This window comes from Lemur catta, chromosome 15 (genome assembly GCF_020740605.2).
Source record: "Lemur catta isolate mLemCat1 chromosome 15, mLemCat1.pri, whole genome shotgun sequence".
NCBI classification, from domain to species: Eukaryota; Metazoa; Chordata; class Mammalia; order Primates; family Lemuridae; genus Lemur; species Lemur catta.
Window position 1 is genome coordinate 34667386 of NC_059142.1, and position 26183 is coordinate 34693568.

A 26183-nucleotide genomic window follows, 5' to 3' on the forward strand; every position below is an offset into this window, starting at 1 on the left:
GGCCAGCGTGCGGACAGCTCCTCCTCCACTCTCTTCTAGTCCCCCCACCCTCAGGGGGTCAGAGGCAGTGTCTGGACAGCTCCATACGCTCAGACTCACCCATCGCCTCACTCCCCAACCGCCAAGGGCTGAGAAGGCCATTCAGTCTGGCTCTGCAGAGGGTGTGGTTGGTGTGGCCACAGACTACATGCGAGGTGTAAGGGGGTGGTGTGCTCAAATGCATATGCTCATGGGTTTTTCCCAAGAGTAGGGGAAGGGGCTTCCACTAGGTGTTTATCTTGCAGTTTTCCCCAGCTCCCAGGCCTAGAGAGAAGAGGCTAGTTCTGGTACTCGGTTCGCAGAATGGGAGGGGCCTCAGGCAACCTGGACCCCACTTCCGCTTGCAGGAGAGGTCTAAAGGGCGGAGGGGTGGCGTCTAGACAGGTTCTAGCCCGGTCAGCACTTGCCAATAATTACTGCCCCCCATCCCATACCCAATCCTCCACTTCCCGCCAAGCCCCAGCAGCCGGAGGGCTGCCCACGTACCCGCCCCCTTAATCCTGGCTCACCGGGGCCAGCGGCAGCGGGCCTGGAAAGCAGCGGGCCCAGGGCTCCGACTCAGCTCCGGATCGAACGCACCCCGCACACACACTCTCTCTCCTACCCCACCCCCGCCAGCCTTACTTACAGGTAGCGCTGCTGCCGCTCCGTCTGCCGATGGAGGGCGACCGAGTAGCCGAAGAGGCTGCCCGGGTTCTCGGCCTCCTTCACCACCAGGAATCGGGTGTCCAGGTTGAAGGCGGAGGCGACGCGGCCGCCGGCCGCCACCATCAGGGCGAGCGCGCAGAGCATCGGGCGCGGGGCGCGGGGCGCGCGGCGGGGGCCGGGGCCCATGGCTGCGAGCCGGAGCGGGGGCCCAGGCGAGAGCGCGTGAGGGCGCGGAGCTAGGAGTAAGGACCTGTTCACCTGCTCCCCGCACCGCCAAAGGGCACTTGGAACCGGCCGCGCGGTGGAGCCCAGCGGTGCCGATCAGTTTCTTGCCCTCAGCCCGGGTCAGTTTCACGGCTGCTCAGGGTCTGCGCTCTCAGATCCCCTTCCAAGGTCCGTGGGTCTATTCTCCCGCCTCCCCAGCAACCGGGTCACCGCCGCCCCTGCCCCAGGCACCCGGCCCTCCAGCCTGTCCGGGCCGCGCCCCCTTGGCCGCGCTGTCGCCTTCGATCCCGACTCGGCGGCGGTTCTGGCAAGCAGAACGGCAGACCGCAAGGAGGACGGGAGGGAGGGGTCCCCGCGGCGCGCGCCCCGCCTCCCCACGCCCAGTCCCGCACCTCCCCACCTTGCGCGCCCAGCCCGGGCTCCGCTTTCCTTCCGGGGAAAGAGAAAAGGTCCCGGCTCGGCCGCCGCCTCTTAAAGGGGCAGCACCGCCCCTCCCTCCTCATCCTCCCTACCCCGGCTCCGCCCTTTCCCCCAAACACCTGTCGGGTGTCCCCAAAGACTTGTATTTCCCCTCTCCGCCCCTCGCTTCTCAGGGGAAGCGTCGCCTCCGGAGCAAGACGGATTGGACGAGCGGGGCCGTGGGTGGGATTTGTCCAGCTCCTTGCTGCGGCTGCTGCTGCTGCAGGAAAGGCCGTTCCGGGCGCGGCCACCTCGGCCGGCCTGGCTGGAGAGAGCTGGCGTCGGCGCATCTGCGAACCGCCGTCCGCGGCTGGCTGGAATGCTGGGCTCGCCTCCGCAGCGCTGTGAGTCCCAAAGAGGTGGCTGGCGGTCTCTGGGCGTTCTTCCTCTCACCCAGCCCCCCTCGCTGCCTTTGTCGAGATTTATTTCTCCTGCCAGCCCGACCCACCCACCCCGATCCGAGCTGAGACTGCCTTCTCAGCAAAGCTGGACAAATATTCAGCGATGGTAGTAACAATATCGCTAATTGTAATTAGCAAAAAACATTTTTCCCCAAGGGCTGCGCCTTCTGGTATCACGGGATGAGACTGTGCATGTGGAATGAGTGCCTCCTTCTCAGAACGCACGGCCTGGCCGGGAGCTGGGCCCAGACTGTGCCCATTCTCATCCACTCCTGCCTGCAGGGCCCAGCCCTGCAGAATCCCAAAGCTCCCCTCCTCCCATCCGCGCTCGGAATGAGTGTTTGGAGACTGGGCGGGGACGCCACCGCCTGCAGGTGTGCAGTGGGAAGCACCAGGTGGCGGTAGGTGGGCGGGGCCTAAAGATCTCATTCGCAGAAGAGTCAAACTGAAAGGGAACTTGAAGAGTTCACTATGTTATTTTCTTGAGTTTAACTCAGATTTCCCTTATTGCAGCACAAAAATTCATTTTCCCTGGCAGTCTTTTCTCTATATATTTTCAAATAAGAAAAAAATACCATGTATTGAGCACATATGCAGCAGGAACTATGCTAAGTGCTTTACAAATATTAAGTTAAACCCTCACAACAATCTTTGAGGTGTTATATCTGTTTTAACATGAGAAAGCCGAGGCTCAGGGAGGTTAAGCAATTTGGGAGAGGCCACACAACTGGGATTGGAATCCTGTGTTATCTGACCCTGGAGTCCTTCTTACCTACTTATGCTAATAATTAGTGTGTGTACAATACTTTGGGCACATCCAGATTTGGTGGGACCTGAAGCTTGTGCAATCTGGGGGCTTTCTTTAAGGAATAGAATAAAGAATTGGGAGTAAAAATTAGCTTCAGAGCCTGGGAAAGGGCCCCAGCCTAACTTTATAGTTTACAAATCATCTCACGAGGAGGCTCATTTCATCCTCCCAGCCTCCCCTGCGAGGTCAGCATGATCATCTTGTTTTGACTTACGGGGGACCAGAGCCTCAGGAGGTTGCCTAGATGTCCAAGGTCAGGAAGCTTATGGGAGGCAGAGCTAGGACTGGAAGCCACTGACCACAGCTGTGTCTTTAAGAGACAAACTCCAGGCACATGTTGGTCAGACAGCCAGACGTGTTTAAATAAAAGCAGCTGCGATAACAGCTTTTCTGGGGTTTGGGGAGAGGACACTTGTCCATGACTGCCCTTAGGGCAGCATTTGTTCCCAAGTTGTGACTCCCAGAGCCACCCAGCCTCCTTCATGGTCTGCCTTGTGGCTTAGGGTCTCCAGGGGTTAGGAGACATCTGGGGTCAAGGAACAGGAAGCTGACCTGGATGGAAGTTGGACAGACCTTTGCCCTCCGGGCTGGCTCCTGAGTCTTCCACCGTGTTCCTGGAGAAAAGGACATAGCTAGGGCCAGGAGGGCAGAGGCCCAGGGTGGACACTCAGTGTGGGCAGGGGGCCTGCCTAAAACAGCTCTGAGACTCCTGTGATGACAGATCGGCCCCATGCCAGGCCTTATCTCTTTGGCCATCCCAAACAGGAATGACCAGCATGTCCGATCCCAGGACTGGGAGCAGGAAAGGGATGAGGGATGGTTTTTCCACTCCAGGGGAGTGTCCAGAGGGAATGTGGGAGCAGAGCAGGGGTGACTGGTGGGGGTGGGCTGAGCTAAAGAATGTGGGGGAGTGTCAGACAGAGCTGAGGAGATGGAATGGGGGTGGAGGGCGCTGTGGAGAGTGGAGGGGTCTGAGCTGGAGAGATGGAAAAAGAGAAACCCCAACATCATGCCAAGGGGCTTAAGTCCAAGGGTCCAAATCAGTGACGTTGTCATCTACAGCCTCATCTCATCTCTCAGTTGGCTCTCGTGTCAACTCTTTATCTGTCAACCTCTCCCCATGGAGAAGGGACCCACCTAGAAACACAGACAAGAGAAACAAGGGCACAGGAATAACATGTGTAATGAGGAGCCTACGTCTATTTTTGGCTGACAGCTTTCAAGCCTCACCCCTCCCTCGCCCCCTGCGCCCCACACCTGGACAAGCTGATGAGAAAGCCTGGGTGCTCTCTCTCTCGCTTGGCATCCGAGGGAGGAGATCCGCAAGCCCCTTCAGGCAAGAACACTCAGCCCCTGACCACAATAAAAACCCAGGCCACTCTCCTCCCTGGCTCCCTCAAGCCATTTGGGACCCGCTCGAGAGGCTGACCCTGATCTCCCTGGAGACCTCAATTATGTCAATAATAAAACTTTTCATACCCTCTTGGTGTGCGGGTGGCGTCATCAGTCTTGACATTCAAACCAAACCTTGGATGGCGTCCATCTGCCTCTACAGGTGACCATAACCATGTGCAAACTGTGGGTCCTGCTGGAGGGCCAGGGAAGCTTCCTGGAGGAGGAGTATCTGGACAAGGGGGAAAGACAGGAGTGGCGAGAGGGAGCCTCTGGGGAGAAGAAAGGCAGAAGGGTTGGGGCTGCTTCCGGGTGAAGTTTTCCCAGCCAGGACAAGGACAATGTCAATATTCTGTAAAGGCAGCTTCTGTTTATTTAGCCTTCCCCTGCCTGCCCTCTCCCCACACCCCGTCTCACTGCCCCAGGGGCCCTCACCTCCCAGGGGCAGGCATGTGGACACGAGGCACACAGAGGGGGTGCAACTGTGTGCACCTGGTTGAGGGCAGGCTCTCTTCTGCCTTCTCACCTTGGGCCACTTACCTTCCTGCTCCAGGCCTTGGTTTCCCCATCTGTGAAATGGAAGGGCTGGAGAGAACCCCTCATTATTCCCCGGTCTGCACCCACTAGGTGCCAGGGTTTCTAGTATCCGCTGAACCAAGTGGACCAAAGCTCTGCTGTTGAACTAAGACTCAGTCTGTATCTCAGACTTGAACTGAAAATGCAAATTACTGAGGAGGGAGGGAGGGAGGAGAGGGGAAGCTGAATGGGCTTATCAGATTTCCTTCTGTGACCCAGATGTAGGCCAGGTCCAGGCAACTCCCCTGGCTCAGAATCCACCAGCCTCAAATGTTCACTGATAGCTTACTAGGTACCAATGCGGGGCTGAGTCCTCCTGGGAGTATCTTTGAGGCTGGGGTCTCATCCCGGCCTCCCATTCTGGAAGCTCTCAAATTGAAACATTCTAAACCCACTTTTCATTGTATTTTAGGAGTGGTGCTTATGGGGCAAGGGGGGCTGTCAGGAAGAACATTCTGGCTGTAGCATGAATTTGACATTTCCAGGAGAGACTGGGTGGGGGCAGGAGAGGGCCGCTATAATAATCTGGACAAGGGATGAGGTCGGCTGGGCAGGGGCAGAGGCTGAGGGAGGGAGAGAGTGAGTGATGAAGGCCCAGGACGCTGATTTGACTGGACTTCAGGGACAGGTGGGGAATTTTGGGAGGAGGGAAAGAGCAGAGGGTTTCTGGGGATCAGTGGGCAGTGACCCCCAAGGGGGTGTGGTGAGCAGGCCCTAAACATTGGGGAAGCTCCCTGCCCCCCATCCTCTCTGTTTCTCTAGCCCTCCCCAGGCCCACGCCTACTGCCCAAGGCTTAGCCTTGAAGCCCACGCCCTGCCCCGGCCCCTGGGGCCATCGCCTCCTGGCAGGGAAATTAGGACTCTGGTGGGCTCTTCAGCGTTCTCTGTCTCATGTCAAGGTGGCCCCTTTGCACTCAGGAGGCCACACAGTAGAGGCAGCCCCAGCTGAACCCAGCTGAGTCACCACCCCACAGGGGCTTTGCCATTTCCGGGGGAGAAGCCTGCTTATGGGCAGAGTTCTGTGCTCAGGTGGGAAATCTGGGCAGGTGGGGGGGCTTCATCTACCCCACCCCCAACCCACCCTGCCCCTACTAACTCCCTAGATACCCACTGGGGGTGGAGGGTTCCTACATGTATATTCCTCAGAACATGTGTCTGCACACATGGACCCTCATGCATGCACATGTGTTTGCCTGTGTAACTATGTGTCTCTGAATGTCTCCTGTATATTTGAATGTGGAGAGGGAGCTAATATTTTCTGAGCATCTACTATGTGCCTAGCCTTTTACGTATGTTACCTTCTGATAACCCTAGGAGGTATAGATGTCTCCCAGTTTACAGATGAAAATACTGAGATGCCCAAAGTACAAAAGGTGTGACTCCCTCCTCCGGTGTGGCTGTCTGACTCCATGGTCATGTCCTTCCAGAGTGGGCTCCTCGGGGATTGGGTGTGAGAAGTGTGTGTGTCTATATTGATCCTTCTCCCGGTGGCTGTGATTGGTCTGGGGGGTAGGGACAGGGTCAGTAAGGCCCTATGGGAGTGGCTGGGTGAATGGATGACAGTAGTGTCCCTTGCCCAAGGCACATACTTCTGGTCCGGTCAATCCACGTGGCTGACCAGCCCAGACTTGCCCCACTGGAGGCCAGCATTCTCATGGCTCATCAGTGCTCGGCTCTGCTGCCTTCTTTGTACTGTGGTGCTAATGGATGTAGGAATGTATCTGCCATACGATAGGTGAAACGTGGTTGTCTGCTCAGGCAGAAATAAAAACTAAAATACCAAAGTGGGACATCCTGTCTCCACAATGCCTTGCTGATATTTAGGGAAAAGTCATTTCATCACCCTCCCCTTCTGTTTTGTAGCGATGGGGGTCTTGCTATGTTGCCCAGGCTGGTCTCAAACTCCTGGCCTCAAGCGATCCTTCCACCTTGGCCTCCCAAAGTGCTGGGATTACAGGTATGGGCCACCAGGCCCCGCCTCATTGGCTCTTAATAACTCAGACCACGAAGTTCCTCAGGCACTGTGACTCACGGTACACAAAAGTGACCCACAGGCCTTCCCCAGCCAGCTCGGCTCCAAGGGGCTCACCTCAGCTGGAAGCCCAACGCCTCCCCCTCCTCTGCACCCAACTTAGCCAATCTCAGTGTCCCATTGATGACACCTTCCTGCTATCTCGCCTGTTTGTCCACTTTTCTGCCCCTTCTGCCTAGATTACTGTTGGCGCTTCCCACTGCCCTCCCTGCCTCTACCTTTCCCTCCCATCTGCATGGCGGCCCAAGTGTCCTACCAACCTGCCCTCGTCACTCTCCTGTTTGTCACCTCCAGTGGTTCCCCTCTGCTCTCAGGACACATCACCGTCCCTGAGACAGCCCTGGTCATCTTTCCACCTGCGCCCACCCCCTACTTCCCCTCCCCCTTCCAGTGCCACACGCAGGCACAGGAGCACCTCGCAGTTCCTCACTGGCCTCCAGCCTTCTGCCGTTCTGCCACCAGGCATCCCACAGCCCCCACCCGCCCCCAGGCATCCTGGCTACCTCCCATTCTTCCAGGAGCTCACGGCTTAGAAGTGACCTCCTCTGAGTGGAGTCACCTGTCTGCCTTCCCCTGGAGTCAGGATCCTGCCCTCGGGTCATGGTGAAACCTCCCGCTCTCCTTGGGCTGCAGCCTCCTCTGATGGGCAAACTCTGTGCTTGTCTTTGGGCCTTTGCCCCTGACCTCTCCAGGGTGGCAGCGGTGACCTGCTGACCTCTCCTTCTGTATTTCATTTAAACTCCTGCCTGACAGTGCCTTCCCAGCACCCTCTCCCCCTGCAAGACTCCTCAGCCCGCCCTGGGCCTGTGTGTGGTCCTCCTCCCTCCTGCAGCCCGAGATGACCCCTGTGCGTTACCATCTTCCTACACGCTGACCCCACCTGCGCCAGCTCCTCCAGGCTTCATGTTCAGCTCTCACCAGCCACCTCCAGAAAGGACTCAGCATCTTCCGTCCTCCCCACAGCCTGCTCCTCCTCTGACCGCTTCTGTCCCGGTGCCTTGTCTCCACTCTCGGCAGGATGACACCAACACACAGGGCCAGCCCTTGCCCCCTGCCTTTGCACATGCTGGTCCCTCTGCCTGGAATGCCCTTCACACACTCTTTGCCTTGGCAAACATCCACTTGTTCTTCCAAATCTTTCATGAGCTTCCACTTTTGCAGCAAAACCTTCCCTCACCCCCACCCCCGCCCCGACCCATCTTCCAGGACTGGCACTGACTTCCAGCCAGGCTGGAGGGACCGTGACCTCGGGCAAGGCCCTGCACCTCTCAGCCTCAGTTTCCTCATCTATAAACTGGACACAAAGATAGCAAATTCACGGGTCTGGTGAAACAGAACTGGGGCCCCAAGTCAGCCACTCCTTCCCTAAGTGGTAGTCGTTACCCTCAGCGTTGATGACACCTGTGTGTCCCAGACCCTGTGGCAGTCCCTCCCTCATGCACGGCTGTGTCCAGCTGAATTCAGTCACCACATACTCTGGCACTAAAAAAAGGAGCCCAGGGGAGGCGAGTGAGAGGCCAGTTCTGTCTCTTTAATGTCCCCAGCTCTGTCCCCTCCCCCACCCCGGGATCCGGTTGGGACAAACGTCTTGGCTCAGTGGGTTGAAAAGGAAAGTCGGAATTCTGAGGCATGAATCGCTGTGCCCACTGACTCACTTCCTCCTCCCGCCTGCTCCGGACGGACGAGGCCCTGAGTAAATCAGGTTAAAGCCTCCTCCCAGCCCTCACCCCCATCCCAGCCTCCCCGTCCCCCCTCAGTGCCGAACTCCCCCCGGGGAGCCAGTAACTGCTGGTGTGAAACCTGCTTGTGGTTTTAGAGAGCTAAGGGGCCAGCCATCTCGGGGCAGGCGGGGCCCTACTCTCGCCCCAAGTCTGATGTGCAAGGCAGCGAAAGAGCCCTCCTCCTCGCAGAGCCTCTCTCCTACCCTGCCGCGGTCACAAAGCTCACAGCAGTAGGCAGCCCTCCTGTGGGCTCCTGCCTTGCCTCCTGATCGCTCCTGTCAACATGTGGGAGCCCTACCTGGCAGGGAGGGGGCAGGATGTGACAGCATTGCCCACAGAGGCCAGGGCCCCGGGTACAAATGAGTCAGACAACTGGGGGAGGGGAGGGGGGTGCGGGGAGGGAAAGGGCCAGAGCATGGGGAAGGGCCACTGGGACAAAGAGGGATTTAGTGGGTGGGGTGGGCAGGGCCTCCAGACAGGCCCCCGCACCTGCCGTCTCTGGTTAACTGTTGGCATGACGTGGGCAATGATGAGGAGGTTTCACTTCCCCACAAAACAATCCCCCCAGGGCCTCGGCCTTTTCCCTCCGGGGGTCCCCTTCCCCACCTCGTCCTGGACATCTTCAGGGACTCCTCTGAGAGGAGGAATCAGATGGGGTTTGGGGGATGTCAAGGCCACTCCCTCAAGTGGCAGAACTGCTCTGGGCAGGTGTAGTAGGGAGTCGGAGGAAGAGCCCAGCCCAGCTGGACTGCAGAGAGAGGGAAGCGGGGAGCCAGAGAGCACACGGGCAGGGGAGTGGGGCAGACATCACAGGCGTGGCTGACTGTGGGGGACAAGCCCAGGACGTCACTGGTGCCTGGCCCCGGAGTCTGGGCTCCAGCTTGCCAGCCGTGGAACTGAAGGGAGCTGGTGGGTTCGCACACGGAATGAGTGTCGGCACTTGGGGGTTCGAAAGCTCCCTCTGACTGGGAGTCGAGGAGACCCACCTGCGGCTGGCACAGGGCGGGACATGAGAAGGGGTGAGGGTCTGTCCCACTGCAGGGCAAGGGGCTGTGAGATGTAGATGGACTTGAGAGGTATCTGAGGGAGGGGTGTGGGCAGGAGCCAGTGGCTGGTAGAATGCAGGGGACATGGGGAGAGGACAGCAGCAAGGACGGCCAGTGGGTCCGTGGGACGTCCAGAGCCTCCTATGTGGAGACGCAGGACTGGCTGGCAATGTGCCAGAGGTCCCAGGAAAGGGGAGGAGATAGACAAGGAAACCAGAGCCCAGGAGAGACCCCAAGGTGGTCCACCACACACCCACCAACAGAGGGAAATTCTCAGAGGCCTCTCCCTGGGGTACCGGCCTTGACTTTGATGCTGATCAGGCCATGCCAGCAGGGCTCCATGTTGTCAGGCTGGGCACACAGGAAGCCCACCCAAGAGAGCCCCCCTGGGTCCCAGTTCCGACAGGCCTCTCACCACCTGCACCCTGGGCTCCCTCAGCCCTGCCCTTCCTCCCTTCCTCCCACCCTTCCCTCCTTCCTTCCAGCCCCCTTGTTGCTCTAGCTCTTTTGGTGACCCTGACTACAGCCCCAGGAGCCCCTACTTCATTCATTCCCTGACAGTCCTGCCCTCCTCCCTGCACCCACAGATGCCCTCGTAGCGCTGCACACCCACCTCCCTGCCAGTGTGCACACCTGGCCTGTGCCCTGGTCCCACCCCAGGCCGTGGGGTCCCCCAATGCGCATTAGCCTCTAGCTTGCCTCTGGTCAGCTCTGAGCCTCAGTTTCTTTGTTTGCGAGGATGTGACAGCCATGCCTGCCCCTCGGGACTGTGGGGAGAATTAACTGAGGTCATCCATGGGAAGCACCTGGCAGCGGGCCCAGCACACTGCGCCCTTCCCTTCTCTTCCCCTAAAGACAACCATCACCTGGCTCCAGGAGGCCTCTTATTCCCTTCTGATCTGACCCCAACAAACCCAACCCTGGCTGCCGTACAGAACCAAGCCTGAAGCCCAGCTCCCCAGCCTAGAGTCCGAGGTCCCCCGCAAGCCACCCTGCTTACATTCATCCCTTGTCCTCCACTCCCGGTCCTCGTCACAGCCCCAGCCTGCAAGAGGGGTCTTCATGCCCCAGACTCCCGCTCACTGCTTTCTCCAGCCTTGGCTCAGCTGCACCCTCCGCCCACCACGCCCAGCTTCCTCTCGCTTACTGACAGCTCCCCTTCCTTTAAGGCCAAATGAAATCCACCATCTCCCCAGGCTGCTGGGTCTCATGTGATGCTTTCCATTCCAACGCAGCCCTGTTTCTCCCTCTGCTAGAGCATGCACCACATTTGGTCACCTATTAGCTCGGGCAAAGTTGCTTAAGCTCCCTATGCCTCAGTTTCTCTATCTGTAAAATGGAGTTAATAATCGCCCTCTAATCATAAAATTGTTGTGGAGAGTAAATGAGAAGCTTCACGGTGCCTGGCACATAGTAATAGCTCAATAAGTGTTATTTTTTATTGGGATGATGGTGGCCATGGTGGTGGGGGTGGCTGTGGCTGTCTCACCCCCAAGAGCCCAACTTCCAGGGAAGCAAGCTCAGACCCTCTCTCTCTCCACCCTGCCAATAGCTCCTACTCCAGAGCTCTACTTGGAGTGCAGATCAATGATGTGCATCAAACCGAATCTTCTCAGGTCCATTAAAAAACTCACGATGTCCCTGTGGGTCCCCTCAGGTGCCATCACTGTGGGGCATGAGTGTTTCTATGTCAAGGAAATGGACACCCAAGAGCTAGTGGGGGCAACAGCACCTGGAGAAGTTTCCCCCATCACAGAGGAGCCCAAAAGGCTCCCCTGAGACCCCAACACAGGGAAGGGGCACAGGGGACATCCTGGAAGACTTGGAGGAAATGGGGAGAGACAGGCTGAGAAAAAGAGACAGTAGTTTCGTTGCGAGTTTCATTGTGCCAAGCCCTTTATGTATATTTCATCCTTTACTCTTCATGGCAAGCCTGCGAGTCGGTCACGGTACCCCTCTTCCAGAAGAGGATGTTGCAGCAAGCGTTACAAGCGAGTGGTTCCGAGGACAAACCGAGCGGCACATGCAGAGTCGGAGAATCAAGGTTTATTCAAGGGTGGGCTCAGAGGGGTCTCACCACCAAATTCTGAGCCCCGTCTACCCAATTTTTCCCACTTCTATTAAGTTGGGGTGGTCCGAGGGGTGGGGTCTCAGATGACTAATGCCAGCCAGGTAATAGGGTAGTTGATGCACCAGGTAATAGGTTTAGTGTTATGCTGATGCACCAGGTAATAGATTAGTTGATGGGCCAGGTGATAGGTTAGTATTATGCTGATGCGGGTCTTCTGTGAGGGGTGGGGGTCTCAGGTGGCTGCTGTGCCAAGTAATAGATCGGGGTTTTCCTTATCAAGGAAACAGGCCGGGCATGGCAGCTCACGCCTGTAATCCTAGCACTCTGGGAGTCGAAGCAGGAGGATCGCGTGAGCTCAAGAGTTCAAGACCAGCCTGAGCAAGAGCGAGACCCTATCTCTACAAAAAATAGAAACATTAGCTGGGCGTGGTGGTGAGTACCTGTAGTCCCAGCTACTGGGGAGGCTGAGGCAGGAGGGTCACTTGAGCCCTCACAGTTTGAGATTGCTGCGAGCTAGGCTGATGCCGTGCTACTCTAGCCCAGGCAACAGAGCATGACTCTGTCTCAAAATAAAATAAAATAAAATAAGAAGAAACAAAAGCCCAGAATGACAAAGCAACATGCCCAAGGTGACATAGCAATGGGGGAAGCAGGATTCTCACTTGGGTCTGCCGGGCTCTGAGGGTGGGCCCGGCTCAGAGTCAGCGGAGGCTGAGGATGTGGGAGAATTCCAGCCCGGCCAGCTGCCCACTCAGCCAGGGAGACTGTGGGCGGGGCGGAAACAGCCACCAGAAGCCAGGGGCACGCGGCAAACAAGGGTGCCAGGAAATGAACCGGACCGGGGGCCCTTCCTCCCGGCCCGCCCTGTGCCCCTGGCCGGCGGCCGCCTCCCATTCCTACTGCTCCCTCCAAGGGAACAGAGAAGCTGGCCCAGGGGATGGCCCTGCATAGGGGAAGGGCCAGGAGGGTCTTAAAGCCCAGGAGGAGCTCTGCCCCCTTCCCTGGAGGAGAGAGGGCAGGGTCCCAGGGGTCTTGTTCGGTGTGCCTCAGGCCCGGCACGGAGGTTGTATCAAGGAGTGTGTGCTGAATGGAAGCACAGCCAGCGTTTTGTCACAACTGCCGGCAGGAGGGGAACAGACCTGGGTCCTGCCATGGCCTCTGCCCCCACCCTGTGACCCTCGATAAGTCACAGAGGCCTTCCCATCCATCAGGTCGTTACCCTGGAATGCACGCCACCGCTTGGGTTCCTTCCAGCTCTGACAGTGCAGTTCTGTTCATTCTTTTGCTCACTTGCTAACTTGTTGTTTCAGCCAAATATGTAGTGGAGTTCAGTAAATATATTTTAGTACAAATGAAGTGGTAGGCAGAGTTACAGAGATAAGCAAAGATTGATAGGAGGGCAGTGATTTGTTAAGAGCAGGCATTCTTGAGTCAGATGGCCTGGGTTCAAATTCTTCCTCCATCACTTGCTAATTGCATAACCGTGGGCAAGTTACCTGACCATACTGAGCCTTGATTTCTGAGAAATGGGGATAGTGGGAACATATGCCTCATGGGGTCACTATAAGAATTAAGTGAGATAATAGAAATAAAGTGCTTAGAAAATGTCTGGGCTGGGCACAGTGGCTCACACCTATAATCCTAGCACTTTAGGAAGACAAAGTGGGAGGATCACTTGAGGCCAGGAGTTCAAGACCAGCCTGAGGAACATAGCAAGACCACGTCTCTACAAAAAAAAAAATTTTTTTTTAAATTAGCAGGGCATGGTGGTGCACGCCTGTAGTTTCAGCTACTCAGGAGGCTGAGGCAGGAGGATCGCTTGAGCCCAGGAGTTTGAGGTTGCTGTGAGCTGTGATTGGGCCACTGCATTCTAGCCCTGGTGACAGAGTGAGACCCTGTCTCAAACAAACAAACAACAACAACAACAAAAAAAAAAAAACCAAGAAGAAGACAGAGAATGTCTGATACATGTCAAATGCTCCTTGGAGCATTAGCTATTATTATTCCTTGGAGGATGCATGAATTTCAGCAGGTGGAGATGTGTGTGTGTGTGTCACGGAGTGGCAAGAGGCATCAGAATAGCATATACTATAGCAGGAAAACCCAGTGCAAGTCTAAGGAACAGCAAGAGGCCAGTCCAGATAAATTGGGAGAAGACAAGTTGGGGGCGATGGGAAGAGGCCTTGTGCCAGGCTAAGAGACTTGGACCTGATCAATATTCCCAGTCAGTGTTTCCTAGAGCACCAGAGTCCTGTGAGATGCTACTGGATATTTTGTAAGTGCATGAGGGGGCAAGGGAAAGCAGAGGACTGGACGTCCACATGCAAAAGAATGAAGCTGGACCCCTACCTCAGGCCTTGGACAAAAATTAACTCAAAATGGAGCAAAGACCTAAATATAAGTGCTCGACCTATAAAACTCTTAGAAGATAACGTAGGACTAAATCTTTGTGATCTTGGCTTTGACAATGGATTCTTAGCTATAACACCAAAAGTACAAGTGGTAAAAGAAAACAATAAACCGAACCTTATCAAAATTGAAAACTTTTGTGCTTTAAAGGATAATATCAAGAAAGTCAAAAGACAACCCACAGAATGGAGTAAAATATTTGTAAGACAAATATCTGATAAGGCATTTGTATCTGGAATGTATTAAAGAACTATGACAACTCAATACTAAAAAGACAACACAATTTTAAAATGGGCAGAGGATCTTTAGAATAAATATTTCTCCAGAGAAGACATAGAAGCAGCTAATAAGCATAGAAAAAGATGCTCAATGTCATTAGCCATCAGGGAAATGCAAAACAAAACTACAAGGACATATCTCCTCACATTCACCAGGATGGCTAGAACCAAAAAGTCAGATGACAAGTGTTAGTGAATATGTGAAGAAACTGGAGTCCCCATTCACTGCTGGTGGGAATGTAAAATGGCATGATCGCTTCAAAAAATAGTCTGGAGCCAGGTGTGGTGGCTCACACCTGTAATCCTAGCACTTTGGGAGGCTGAGGCGGGAAGATCCCTTGAGGTCAGGAGTTTGAGACCAGCCTGAGCAAGAGTGAGACTCGTCTCTACAAAAAACAGAAAAATTAGCTGGGTGTGGTGACGAGCGCCTATAGTCCCAGCTATGCGGGAGATTGAGGCAAGAGGATCATTTGAGCCCAGGAGTTTGAGCTATGAGTTTGATCTGTGAGCTATGATCATGGCACAGCACTCTAGCCCGGGCCACAGAGCTAGACTCTGTCTCAAAAAAAAAAAAAAAAAAAAAGTCTGGCATTTTCTCAAATGGTTAAACAGAGTTACCATTTGACCCAGCAATTCCACTCCTAGGTATATACCCCCCAAAATAGAAACATACATCCACACAAAAGCTTGTACAGGAATGTTCATAGCAGCATTATTCATAATTGTGCCAAAGTGGAAACAGCCCAAGTGTCCGTCAATGGTGCACGGATAAACAACATGTGATATAGCCACACAATGGAATATTATTTGCCTACAAGGAATGAAGTCCTGACACATATTACAATATGAATGGACCTTGAAAACGTTATGCTGAGTGAAAGAAGCCAGACACGAAGGCCACATGTAGTGTGGTTCCACTACGTGAAACCCCCAGTGCAAGCAAACACAGGGACACAGGACAGATCAGTAGCTGCCTGGACTTGAGAGCAGGACAGTGAGTGGGCGAGTTGGGGGCAATAGTTAAAGTGCACAGGGTTTCTTTTCAGGGTGATGAGAATGTTCTAAAATTGATTGTGGCAATGTTTGCACGTATCTGTGAATATTCTAAAAGCCGTTGAATTGTACATTTCAAATGAGTGAGTTATGTGACATGGGAATGATATCTCCATAAAGCTGGAAAAAAAGAAAATACAAAGGGAGGGAGTGTGACGCTGCCATCAAATTAGTTTGGGAAGTGCTGGGTTAAGGAGGGGGTTGTTCACTTTGGGACTTCTCTGAGCCTTCCGAGGTGCACTGACCAGCTCCCGGAGTGGGTTTGAGCACGCAGCATGTCCCAGAACTTTGACTGTGGCTTAACCATACAGTCTTCTTCAGAGGAACCTCTCTCAGCCTCTTACAAAACACTTTTCAAAGAACACATCTGAGCAAGTTTGGCGGCAAGCAATGGGGAGCCACTGGAGGTTTAAGCAGAAAAGCCTGGCTAGGGCTGCACTTGGAGGGAAGACAGGCTGGCGGGGAGGAGGAAGAGGGGAGGATGGAAGAGGGGAGGACAGCCTAATGGCCTGGTGCCAGTGAAGTGTTTGAAAGGGATCTGAATAGACATTTCTCCAAAGAAGATATACAAATGGCCAGTAAGCATATAAAAAGATGCTCAACTTATTAGTCATCAGGGAAATGCAAATCAAACCACAATGAGATACCACTTCACACCCACTAGGCAAGAGGCAGCCGGTGGCAGGGGTCTGCACACAGCCTTTGGAGGGGTCTACCCTGCCCCCTCAAGCACCCACAAGGACGTTGCTCTCTTCCCAACTCCAGGAAGGGGAGCATCTCCTCTCCCTGGGCTCCCTGACTGGAGCCCTAGGAATTCCCAGACCCTCCCTGACCTGGACTGGAGCCCCTGACCACCCCATTGCTTCCGGAGAGGATGCAAGCTGTGTTTATGTCCCTCTTCCTGGAAGTGGGTTGGGCACCAGCCTGGCACGTCTGGTGGGGGTGGGAGGGTGGCACCTGATCTGGGGGCCTGTGAGAAGCCGTGGGACGGGGGCAGCAGTGGGTGAGGGCAGGGGTGGCCTGCCAAGAGCCAGGTGGGCTGGAGCACAGCGTCTTGTCCGGTCCCAAGGTCCCTTCTCTCTTCCCCCCAGGCCATGAGAGGCACACTCAGAGCTCAGGGATGAGGGAATCTGGGAAGAAAAACTGGCCTTTAAGTCTTAAAAGCCTTAGTCCTAACAGTTAATGTTTGCTGAGGACTTCCCATGCACTCTCTCCCGTGCTGAGTGCTGCGTGTGCACATCTCATCTGATACTTTACAAAATCCCATGAGCTAGGTCCTATTATTACCCCCATGCGACAGATAAGGAAACTGAGCCTTAGGGTCTCGATAACTTGCTTAATATTACACCGGGAAGTGGGCCAAGGAAGTCTCATGAAACTAGGTTAGAAACTGAGTTCCAGACGAGGGAGCGAGATTGGAGAAGGACACACAGCCGGCTCCTGCCAGCTTGCTGCTCCACGGCCCAGCCCAGCGCAGCCCTGCACCCACAGCCTCTCTCGGTCCCTAGGGGTGAGGCAGGGTGCACCCCAAGACTACTGCAGCCACCCCCTGCAGCAGGCAGCTGATGGTCACCCCAAATTCCCAGCTGCCTGGTGTAGTGCGTGTCCAGAGACTTCTTTCTAAAGACAACCTTATTGTCTTGGTCTGAGGCCACAGGAGAGGGGGACAAGTCAGGAAAGGTTGAGGGCTGTGCCCCCTCCAAGCTCCTACTGGGGTAAGGAAGGGGACCCCAAGGAGCGTAGGGGCATCTCCCCCAGGCTGAGCTCTTGCACAGCCTGACAGCAGGTAGACAGCTCTCCAGGAGGGGGCGCAGCTGAGCAGGGTGAGGAGCATCGCCAACCACCCAAAGGGTGGCCAGATCTGTTCCCATCCCAGAGCCAAAGAAGGGGGTCCTGGAAGGGCAGAAGCTAGATTTCAGAAAAAAAACCAACAGCAAGGGATTCTGCACCCGAGAGAGAAGGCTTGGCGTCTCTGGGCTGGAGCAGATGCTGGCCGGCCTGGAGGCAGGGGCATGGCTGAAAGGGTGCTGCCCTTGGTGATGAAGAGGGTGCCAAACCTGGTTGAGGACCTGGCAGTCTCGTCCCCCAGATCCCTGATGTTGTCTCAGCTTGGAGGCAGAGGGATGGACACCATGGCCTCCTCCCGCAGGTCTTCCGGGCTGCAGGCAACAGTTGGCTGTGTGGGGCGGGCATCATTCACTCCCCAAATATTTATGGACAGTGTTCCTAGCGCTGGGCCCACAGCCAAGGCCCTCGGGTCGGGCCCTGCGCCGTGTCCATTACTCTTGTCTCACTCAAGCAAGCAGGCCCTGGATGCAGGGAGGGCAGCCAAAGGAGGCAGGAGCCTGGCTCGCCCTGCCTTGGGTGGGGGTGCAGGGGAACGGTAGCCACTGCCTGCCGGCCACGCCCCCAAACAGCCCACCCGCCTGGCAGGAACCTGGCTGCATCCCAAGCACTTACAGCTGCTGTCAAGAGGGGCTGGGAAGCTGGGGGCGGGGAGGGGGCCTCCCAGTCTCCTGGGATGGGGTGGGGGAGCAGTCTCTCTTGTCTCCCTAGCTCGGATTATCCACTCCCCAAGAACGGGGGCTCCCCTAGGGCCAGGCTGGGTCAGACAAGCTGCTGCCTGCCTTACATCCTGGGCGGGAGGCAGTCCCTGCAGGCAGAGCCGACAGGAAAAAATAATCAAGGAGTTTGACAGGGGTGGGGGTGCTGCCCTGGGCCCATCGACCACATCACACGTCCAGAACCACCAGAGGGTGCAGAGAGGCTGCAGTGGGCCCCCAGACAGTCAGCCCTCTGCTGCCCCCTGCTCCAGGCCAGGACAACCTGGGCACCCGCCCCGCTCCCAGGGCTCCTGCCCAGGTCCCTTCTGGAGCCTTCTCCCCTGCGCCACCCATGCTGCCCTCCTGACTGGCACTTCTACCCTACTCCTGTCAGCCCCCTGGCTCTCTGTCCCTTCCCCCTCAGCTCTCACATCTGCACAGACAGGCTGGGACAGGCATCCAGGGGCCACCCACCCTACTGCTGTTTGGCAGGAGGAGGGGAGCTAGGCCAGGAGAAGGGGTCGCTGATTCTCCTGCAGACCCTCGGCTTTCTCTGTCCCTATCGGCCCCCACCCCCCAGGCCCTGGGCGGTTTGGGGTGGAAACATGGGAACCAACAGCATCTCTCCCCCTCCGTGTGATTTAAGGAGCTAAACCTGATTTCCACCAAGCCTCTCCTGACCAGGTAAACACCTGCTCCTCTTTCCCCAGACTGCCCCCGGGGGAAGCTGCCATCCTCTGGGGCGGGGCCATCAGCCTGAGAGAGGCTGACCATGCTGAGTCTCCACCTTTCCTCTGCAGACTGGACACAGGGAAGGGTGGGAGCAGGGGGCAGACAGTGGCCCCAATTCCTGCCCGCCCAGGGTGGGGTAACAGGCTGGTCCTTCCACACAGTTTGTGGGCCCCGAGCCGGGGCAGCGAGGGCAGGTCTCCCCTAGACTCAGGGCTTTGGTGGGAAGTGTGGCATCACAGGAGATCTGAGCCCCCTCCCCAGCTCCACCCCTCCCTTTCCTCCCCCAACTTCTGGAAGATCCTCCCATCTGGTCTCTCCCTCAGGAGGAGGGGAGTCTTCTGGGTGGAGGTGAGCCCCTCTGGCCCACCCAAGTGCTGGTGAGCACCCACCCTGCACAAAGTCCACGTGCAACAACCTGGGGAGAGGTATCTGCCCCTGCTGCTCAGGACTTGGTATGGTCTGTGTGCTAGGGGTTGGGGGAGGGGACAAGGACAGTGACAGCTTCTCTGAGGAGGGCATCTGGGAAGGCTTGCTGGAGGAGGTGGTGTCTGGAGATGGTCTGATGAGGAGGCTCCCCTTTCTGGGGGGCTATGTCCACCCCTGCCACCCTCTCACCCGCACACCAACCTGGAGCCTCCTTAACCACCAGGAGCAAAGCAGTCCCCGGCAGCCCTGCCACCTCACCAGGGCACTAGCCTCTTCTCCCTGCCCCAACCTGCCAGACACGAACCCCGGTGGTATGTGAGCTGGGGCCATGCCAGTGACAGCTCCGGGTCTGGGGGAGGCAGCATGCTCAAAGCCTTCCAAATCTTTGCAGTCTCCAAACTGAGAGGCAGGTGAGATATTGCGGATAAACCTCCTCCCCACCTCCCCCGACTCAGCTCCCTGGCCTTCAGTAGCAGCTGCCCCCAACCTGCCCCCTGACTTGTTACAGCGGCAGATCACTTGTTCCCAGCTGCTCAGGGCCAGCCCAGCCTCTCCTTGGGGACTGGGGCCTGCATTTAATCCCTTGCTTCTGTGGGGATCTGAGTCCCTCTATCCAAGGAAAGGTGCGAGTGGGGAACGGGGTGTGAGGGAGACTCTCCTTCGAAGCTCCGGATGTCAGGGGGTGAACATCCATGACCTCATCCAGGCCACCGACATCCTCCATGAGCTCACATCTGGCCAGAGGGGCTGAACCTCTGCCGTGCGGAGCCAGTGCAGGCAGGGGCTTGGGGAGAGTTCGCCGGGCTAGGCGGGCCCTAGACAGCATCTGATCTTCCCTGCTGCTTTTATATGAAACCCCGGAGTCAGTCGCCTGGACACCTTGAGTCCCCCACACTTCCAGGCTCACCTTCCCCCTCCACATTAAAAAATCACACGGGAGCCGCTGGAGCCCCGCCCCCTTCCCCTCTCAGCTGCTTTCCCTGGGTTCTCTGCTGCATCTGCCTCTCACCTGAGGGCTGCCAGCAGCCCAGGTGTGCAGTGCAGCCCCCCTTCCCTTTAATTCCTCCTAAATCCTCTCCACCGAGGCAGTGGGGGGGCTACTTTCCCACCCCTCACTGAATATCCGCCTCTCACTGGCCACGTGGACATCTCACGCTGCTCGTCCCCCCTTGTCATCTTGTTGGTTTTCAATCTCTCCCTCTCCACATCTCACCTTAGGAACTCTCTCCTGAGCGGTCTCCTGAAACTCAGAGTTCTCCCAGGCTCTTATTTTATTTATTTATTTTTGGAGACAAGGTCTCGCTCTGTTGGCCAGGTTAGACTGCACCATGGCTCGCTGTAACCTCAAACTCCTGGGCTCAAGAGATCCTCCCGCCTCAGCCTCCCAGAGTGCTAGGATTACAGGCGGAGCCACCGTGCCTGGCACTGCCACTGCCCCCGCCGCCAGGCTATTAGGTAGATCTGTCTCTTTCTCTGTTTCCTGTCCTGAGAGAGCCCAGCAAGGTATTTTCCCAGACAAAGGTTTCTCTCTCAGAGGAATTTTACTGCCAGCTTTTGCAATTGTGTGTGTGTGTGTGTGTGTGTGTGTGTGTGTGTGTGTTTCCTTCTCACTCCACACAATTAGGGAAAGTGAACCCCCAAAGAGAAAGTGACTTACAGGACCTTACAAAGGGAGGAACAAAGCAGGAATAAGAACCCAGGACTCTTAACTTCCTAAGAGCTGAGTGACTCTGGGCAAGTTAATGCATCTCTCTGGGCCACCATTATATATATATATATATATATATATATATGCACATTTTTTTTTTGAGACAGAGTCTCACTCTGTTGCCCAGGCTAGAGTGCCGTGGCATCAGCCTAGCTCACAGCAACCTCAAACTCCTGGGCTCAAGTGATCCTCCTGCCTCAGCCTCCCCAGTAGCTGGGACTATAGGCATGTGCCATCATGCCCAGCTAATTTTTTCTATATATATTTTTAGTTGTTCATATAATTTCTTTCTGTTTTTAGTAGAGATGGGGTCTCGCTCTTGCTCAGGCTGGTCTCGAACTCCTGAGCTCAAACGATCCACCTGCCTCGGCCTCCCAAGTGCTAGGATTACAGGCGTGAGCCACCTCGCCTGGCCTATATTTTATTTTAATAGAAGTGTTTTATTGAGGTGTAACACACAGTCAGAAAAGTAGATAGGTGTTCATAAAATGAACACACCTGTGTAACCAGAAGCTAGGTTGAGAAATAGAATATTTCCAACACCCCCAAGCCCTCCTGCACCTCCTCCCGATCTCTACCTTCCTAGAAGGTAACGTTCATCCTGACCTCTGCCCCCATAGACTAGCTTTGCCCGATTTTGAACTTTCTATCAACAGAATCACAGAATATATGTTCTTTTGTGCCTGGCGTTTCTTGCTCAACATTAAGCCTACTGGATGCATCCATGTTGTTTCCTGTGGCTTTAGTTTGTCTTTGCATTGCTATAGAGTACACCACCTCATGAATGCACCGCTATTTATCTATTCTACTGCTGTGGACATCTGGGGGTTTTTTTGTTTGTTTTTTGGTTTGGGACTGTTGACAACAATGCTGTGGTGAACATTCTTGTTCATGTCTTTTAGGGCCCAGTGAATACTTTTCTGTTGGAAAAGAAAAATGCTCTTTGGGCCCAGATGTGGAATTGTGGGACCACAGGGACTGCATATGCTCAACTACAGTTGATGCTGGGATAAGGGTTTCCAGGGTGGTTGTGCCACTTTACTCTCTCCCTGGCTGGGCACAGAGTGCTATTCGCTCCACATCCCTGCCAATATTTAGAAATCAGTCTTTTCCATTTTGGCTCATTGTGACTGTTGCATTTCCCTGGTGACTTATGATAGCGAACATCTTTCCATATGATTATGGGCATTTGGAAAACCTTATAGTGACAGGCTGTTCAGGTTGCCTGCCCCTTTCCTAGTGAGTTATTTGTCTCCTTCCTATTGATCCATAGGAGTTCTTATATCTTTGTAACGCAAATATCTTCCCCAACTCTGTAGGGGCCTTTTCACTTTCTTAATGCTGACTTTTTGTAAACAGAAGTTCTCATTTTAACGGAGAATAATTTATCAAATAATTTATGGTTGGTACTATTTTTTTTTTTTTTTTGAGACAGGGTCTTGCTCTGTCACCCGGGCTAAAGTGCAGTGGCATCATCATAGCTCACTGCAACCTCAAACCCCTGGGCTCAAGTGATCCTCCTGCCTCAGCCTCCTGAGTAGCTGGGACTACAGACGCACACCACCATGCCTGGCTAATTTTTCTATTTTTAGTAGAGACGGGGTCTCGCTCTTGCTCATGCTGGTCTCAAACTCCTGGCCTCAAGCAATCCTCTCACCTCAGCCTCCCAGAGTGCTAGGATTACAGGTGTGAGCCACCACACCCGGCCTATGATTAGAACTTTTTGTGTCCTGTTTAAGAAATCTTTGTCTACCCAAAGTCATGAAGACATTCTACATTTTCTTCTAGCTGTTTTACCTTTTATATTTAAGTCTATATTCCATTTAGAATTTTATTTTTGTGTATGGTGTGAAGTAGAAATCAAGACAACTTTTTTCCATATGAATTTCCAATTGAACTGTTTATTAAAAAGACCATCCTTGTCCCAGATAGCATAGCAGCGTCACCTTTGTCAGGAATGGAATGACCACATTTGCCTGGATCCACTGCAGGGCTCTCCATTCTGTCGCACAGGTCTGTCCTTGCTCTACTGTCTTGCTGTTGAGTACTGGGAGTCTTCCAGCCTTGGTCTTACTGAAGAGCATCTTGGCTATTCTTGGTCTTTTCCATTTCCATATACATTTTAGAATCAACTTAGCAATTTCCATACACACACACACACACACACACACACAAATTCCTGCTAGGATTTTGATTGGAATTGCATTGAATCTATAGGTTGATTTTGGGAGGATTGATGTGTTTACAATATTGAGCCCTCCGATCTATGAACATAAATTTAGATATTTTAAAGTATCTCTCAATAATGTGTTGTAGTTTTCTGTGTAGTGAGTGATCTTTTTTAGTTTGGTTTATATTTAGGTATTTGATATTTTTACGGTCCTTTTAATTCCTTTTCCTAATGTGCATTGGTAGTATATCAAAAAACATTTGATTCCTTATACTGCTTTTGTACCCAGTGATCCTGCTGAATTCACTTATTTATTCTAATAATTTGTATATATATTTGGGGGGATTTCCTCTATGTATCATTATGTCACCTAAATATTGGCAGTTTTATTTGTCCCTTTACAATTTTCATAATGTCTTTGTGCCTTATTGCCCTGAGATCTCCGGAGTAGTGCTGGGCAGAGCGGTGATGGTGCAATCCTTGTCTGGCTCCTGATCTTGGTAGGAAACATTTTACTATTTCACCCCTAAGCCTGGTGTTGGGCGTGTGCAAGTGCATGTGTGTGCCTGTGGTGGGGCCGGGGTGTGTTGGGTTTAGATACTCTTCACAGGGCTACTTTTATGGACATAACCTTAGAGAAGGGTCCGAGGGCCTATGGTGGGGAAGCCCTTGGGCATGGCTTGCTCCTTGCTCAATTAAAAAAAAAAAAAAAAAGAGTTGTCTACAGAGGGTGCACACCTGGACAGGACTTCCCTCCATGTGCTCCTTCAAAACCTATTGGAAACTTCAGTCCAGTGTAGGGTTGCCTGGTGTTCCGCTTTGGCTCTGGAACATGAGACCATTTGTCCATCCCTGTCGTTCCTCAGGAAGGCTGAGCTCAGAGCAAGGTAGTGACTAGCTTAGGCCACACAGCACGTGAGTGGCAGAGGCAGAATTAGAACTCGAGGTTCCTGGATCCCAGCCCCCTTCAGCCACTGCAGTGTGGTCAGGAGTTGGGAGGTGGCCACAGGGCAGAGGGATGGGTGTGTGAGTGTTTTAGGAACGGGACTACTCTGGACCCCAATGCCCGCAGATGCCCTGTGAAGAAGGTGGGCAGGCCGCCCCTCCTCCAGCGGAAAAGGAAGGGGGGCCTTGGGGTGGGGAGGCAGCTGGAGGAGGTGGCCCTCAAATCTAGTCCTGTGCAGTTTGGAAGGTGGCTTTGGTGAGACACAGACCGCCGGCCTGGGAGCGCCTTAGAGACCAAGGACTAGGAGTGGGAGGAGCCCATGGCCAGCGAGGGCAAGTCCTGGACCCAAGACGCCCAGGAAGGTGGTGCAGTGCTGGGCCCAGACGGAACCTCAAGTTCTCGGCTATCTAGAGGGACAGAGACAAAGGCCCTGCATGGAGCCCCAGCCTGGTCTCTCCACTTGTCACCACAAACTCTGGGGACAACAGAGAAGAGACGGCTGAGAGAGGGAAGGGAAAATGGAACACAAAACAGAAGACAGCCCCTGAGGGTCCAAGTGTGAGAGCCGGGAGGCAGGCGGGAGGGGAGCTGAGGGTGGGGGCAGGGCGGGGGAGCAGCGAGGGAACCCAGACGCAGGATGTCAGGCGGGCAGCGTTCCTCCTCTGGCCGGCCCCTCCCCCCCTGCCCACTGGGAATGTGCGGAATGCGCTGAGCCCATCAGACCAGACCGGGACTCCCACTCCACCTGGCACCGCGCACTCACTGCTGGGGTGCTGTGCCACCCCCACATATCAGGGGGACTTTCTTGGTGGGGGAAGATTTCAATGGACATGATCCTTCTGGGGAAACTGCGTGGAAGGCCTGAGGGAGGGGTGCCCTCACGCGGGGCCAGATGCTTTCCAGCTGAGCTGTGCCGTGAGTCAGAAGGCACGGGGCTTGGGGGGCGGGAGGGGTTCCCAGTCGCCAGGGAAGCTGGGCAGGAGGACAGGGGAGAAGGGAAGCAATGCAGAGTGGTGGCTGGCATTCTTCTGGAGGACTGGGCACCGTGACTGCTGGCCAAGGAAGTCCTCTGGGGCCCTGTCCAAAGAGTGACCCCCAGTGGGTGCGACCCCACCCCTGCTGCATGGAACAAACTGGGGCTCCTATGGTCCTCCCTGGGGTGGGTCCGGGGGTCCTCCAATTCAATTCAGGACAATTACTGGGCACGTGGCATGATCAGGTGTGTCCTTCAGCATGCATCCTGCCCCTCTGTCCCTTGCTGTAGCTTCCTGTGGCCGTCCTCTTTGCCGGTGCATGAGAGGCCAGTGGTCTAGCAGTGACTGCTGGCCTGGGAGCCAGGAGGAGGGCAGGGGCGGGAGCACGGCTGGAGGAAGGCAGAAGGGTCCAGTGACCCCCAGGCCCCTGGAAACCAGGCTTGCTCCGGGGACTGCCTTTCTGCTCTTAGAAGGATGAACACCGCTGAGAAAAGCTGCCAGAACGGAGCAGAGGGAAGGGAGGAGGGAGGGCAGAGGGGAGGACTCGCGGTTTGAGGTTGAGCCTGACTGGAGGAAGAAGAGAGAGAGAAAACCTCAGCCGCAGGGACCACTGTGCGGCTACACCTGAGACCCGCTGCGGGCGACTGAGACCAGGGTGGGAGGCGATCCAAACCTCTCTCAGGGCCCACTGCCCGTTGGCTCCTGCTGCAGAACGGAGGGCAAGGGGCGCCATCCCACGCGGCTGCGGTGGGCCCCGATCCAGGCAGCAGGCCCTGCCATCACCGACCCCGTCTGGCATTGCTGCAGGGCTGCGGGGTGCAGAGGGGCCGTGCTGGGTGCCAGAACGGCCACCTCGTCTTGGCCCCTTTTGGTTCCTCCTCACACCTAGCACAACGCCTGCTGGCACATAGGAGTCAAAAGTGCTTGGGGAATAAAAACCATGAATGAATGACGAGTGAATAAATAAATGATGGGTGAGTAAGCAAATCCAGCAGCCAACCGGTTACCCGAGTTCCCGGCAGCCAGGCCTTTAGAAGTGGGCAGCCTGCCACCTGGTGGCCGCTGCGCTAACTGCAGCTTCCCCACACCGCAGAGCCCTGGGCCGTAACCGTGAAGGCTGATCCGGGTCACCTGTTCCTCCTCCTGCCACCTGATTTTCCAACACACTCAGGCAACTTTCCGTTATTTTTCAAAACCTCCAAGGGAAGAGATTCCTCCCTCACCTTTGCGCCTCTGAAAATCCTACCTGTGGTCTGACCTTGTTTTCGTCCTATTCCCTCTGTCCCCAGGGCAGAGAGTGTCAGAGGGTTCCCCTGCCCTCGCCCAGACAGGGAGGGCAGCCTGAGAGGGGTCAGGCCCTGCCCTGGCAGGAATTCTGCCTGCCCCTCCCTGTCTCTTCCCCGACTTCTAAATATGTTGCCGCTTGGTTCATCTCAGGATAGGTCGTTCACTCCTGCCTCTAGGTTCATGTGAGGACGCGTGGCCTGCTTTCTCTGCAGAGGGGACTCCAGGCAGCGATGGGCCCC

At 55.1% G+C, this 26183-nt stretch overlaps 2 protein-coding genes across 3 annotated transcripts in view; both read right to left on the reverse strand.

The window, feature by feature from the left end:
• Positions 1-1355, reverse strand: part of ITGA3 (integrin subunit alpha 3) — a 26971-nt gene extending 25616 nt beyond the window's left edge. The window contains exon 1 of the mRNA XM_045526215.1: positions 668-1355. Within this exon, the coding sequence (XP_045382171.1) occupies positions 668-873 (206 nt within the window). The 5' untranslated portion in view covers positions 874-1355. The remainder of the gene's footprint in view (positions 1-667) is intronic.
• LOC123620729 lies at positions 1094-10448 on the reverse strand. 2 transcript variants are annotated; one of them, XM_045526216.1, is made up of 4 exons: positions 4513-5488; positions 4060-4204; positions 3133-3717; positions 1094-1713 (listed from the first exon to the last, which is right to left on the reverse strand). In XM_045526216.1, the coding sequence occupies exons 3-4, from the start codon at positions 3634-3636 to the stop codon at positions 1384-1386; spliced, it is 834 nt and encodes a 277-aa protein (XP_045382172.1). In that variant the 5' UTR covers positions 3637-3717; positions 4060-4204; positions 4513-5488; the 3' UTR covers positions 1094-1383. The 2 variants fall into 2 exon arrangements, with proteins under 2 accessions (XP_045382172.1, XP_045382173.1); XM_045526217.1 differs by lacking the exons at positions 3133-3717; positions 4513-5488 and adding an exon at positions 10348-10448.
• Positions 10449-26183: the final 15735 nt, after the last annotated feature.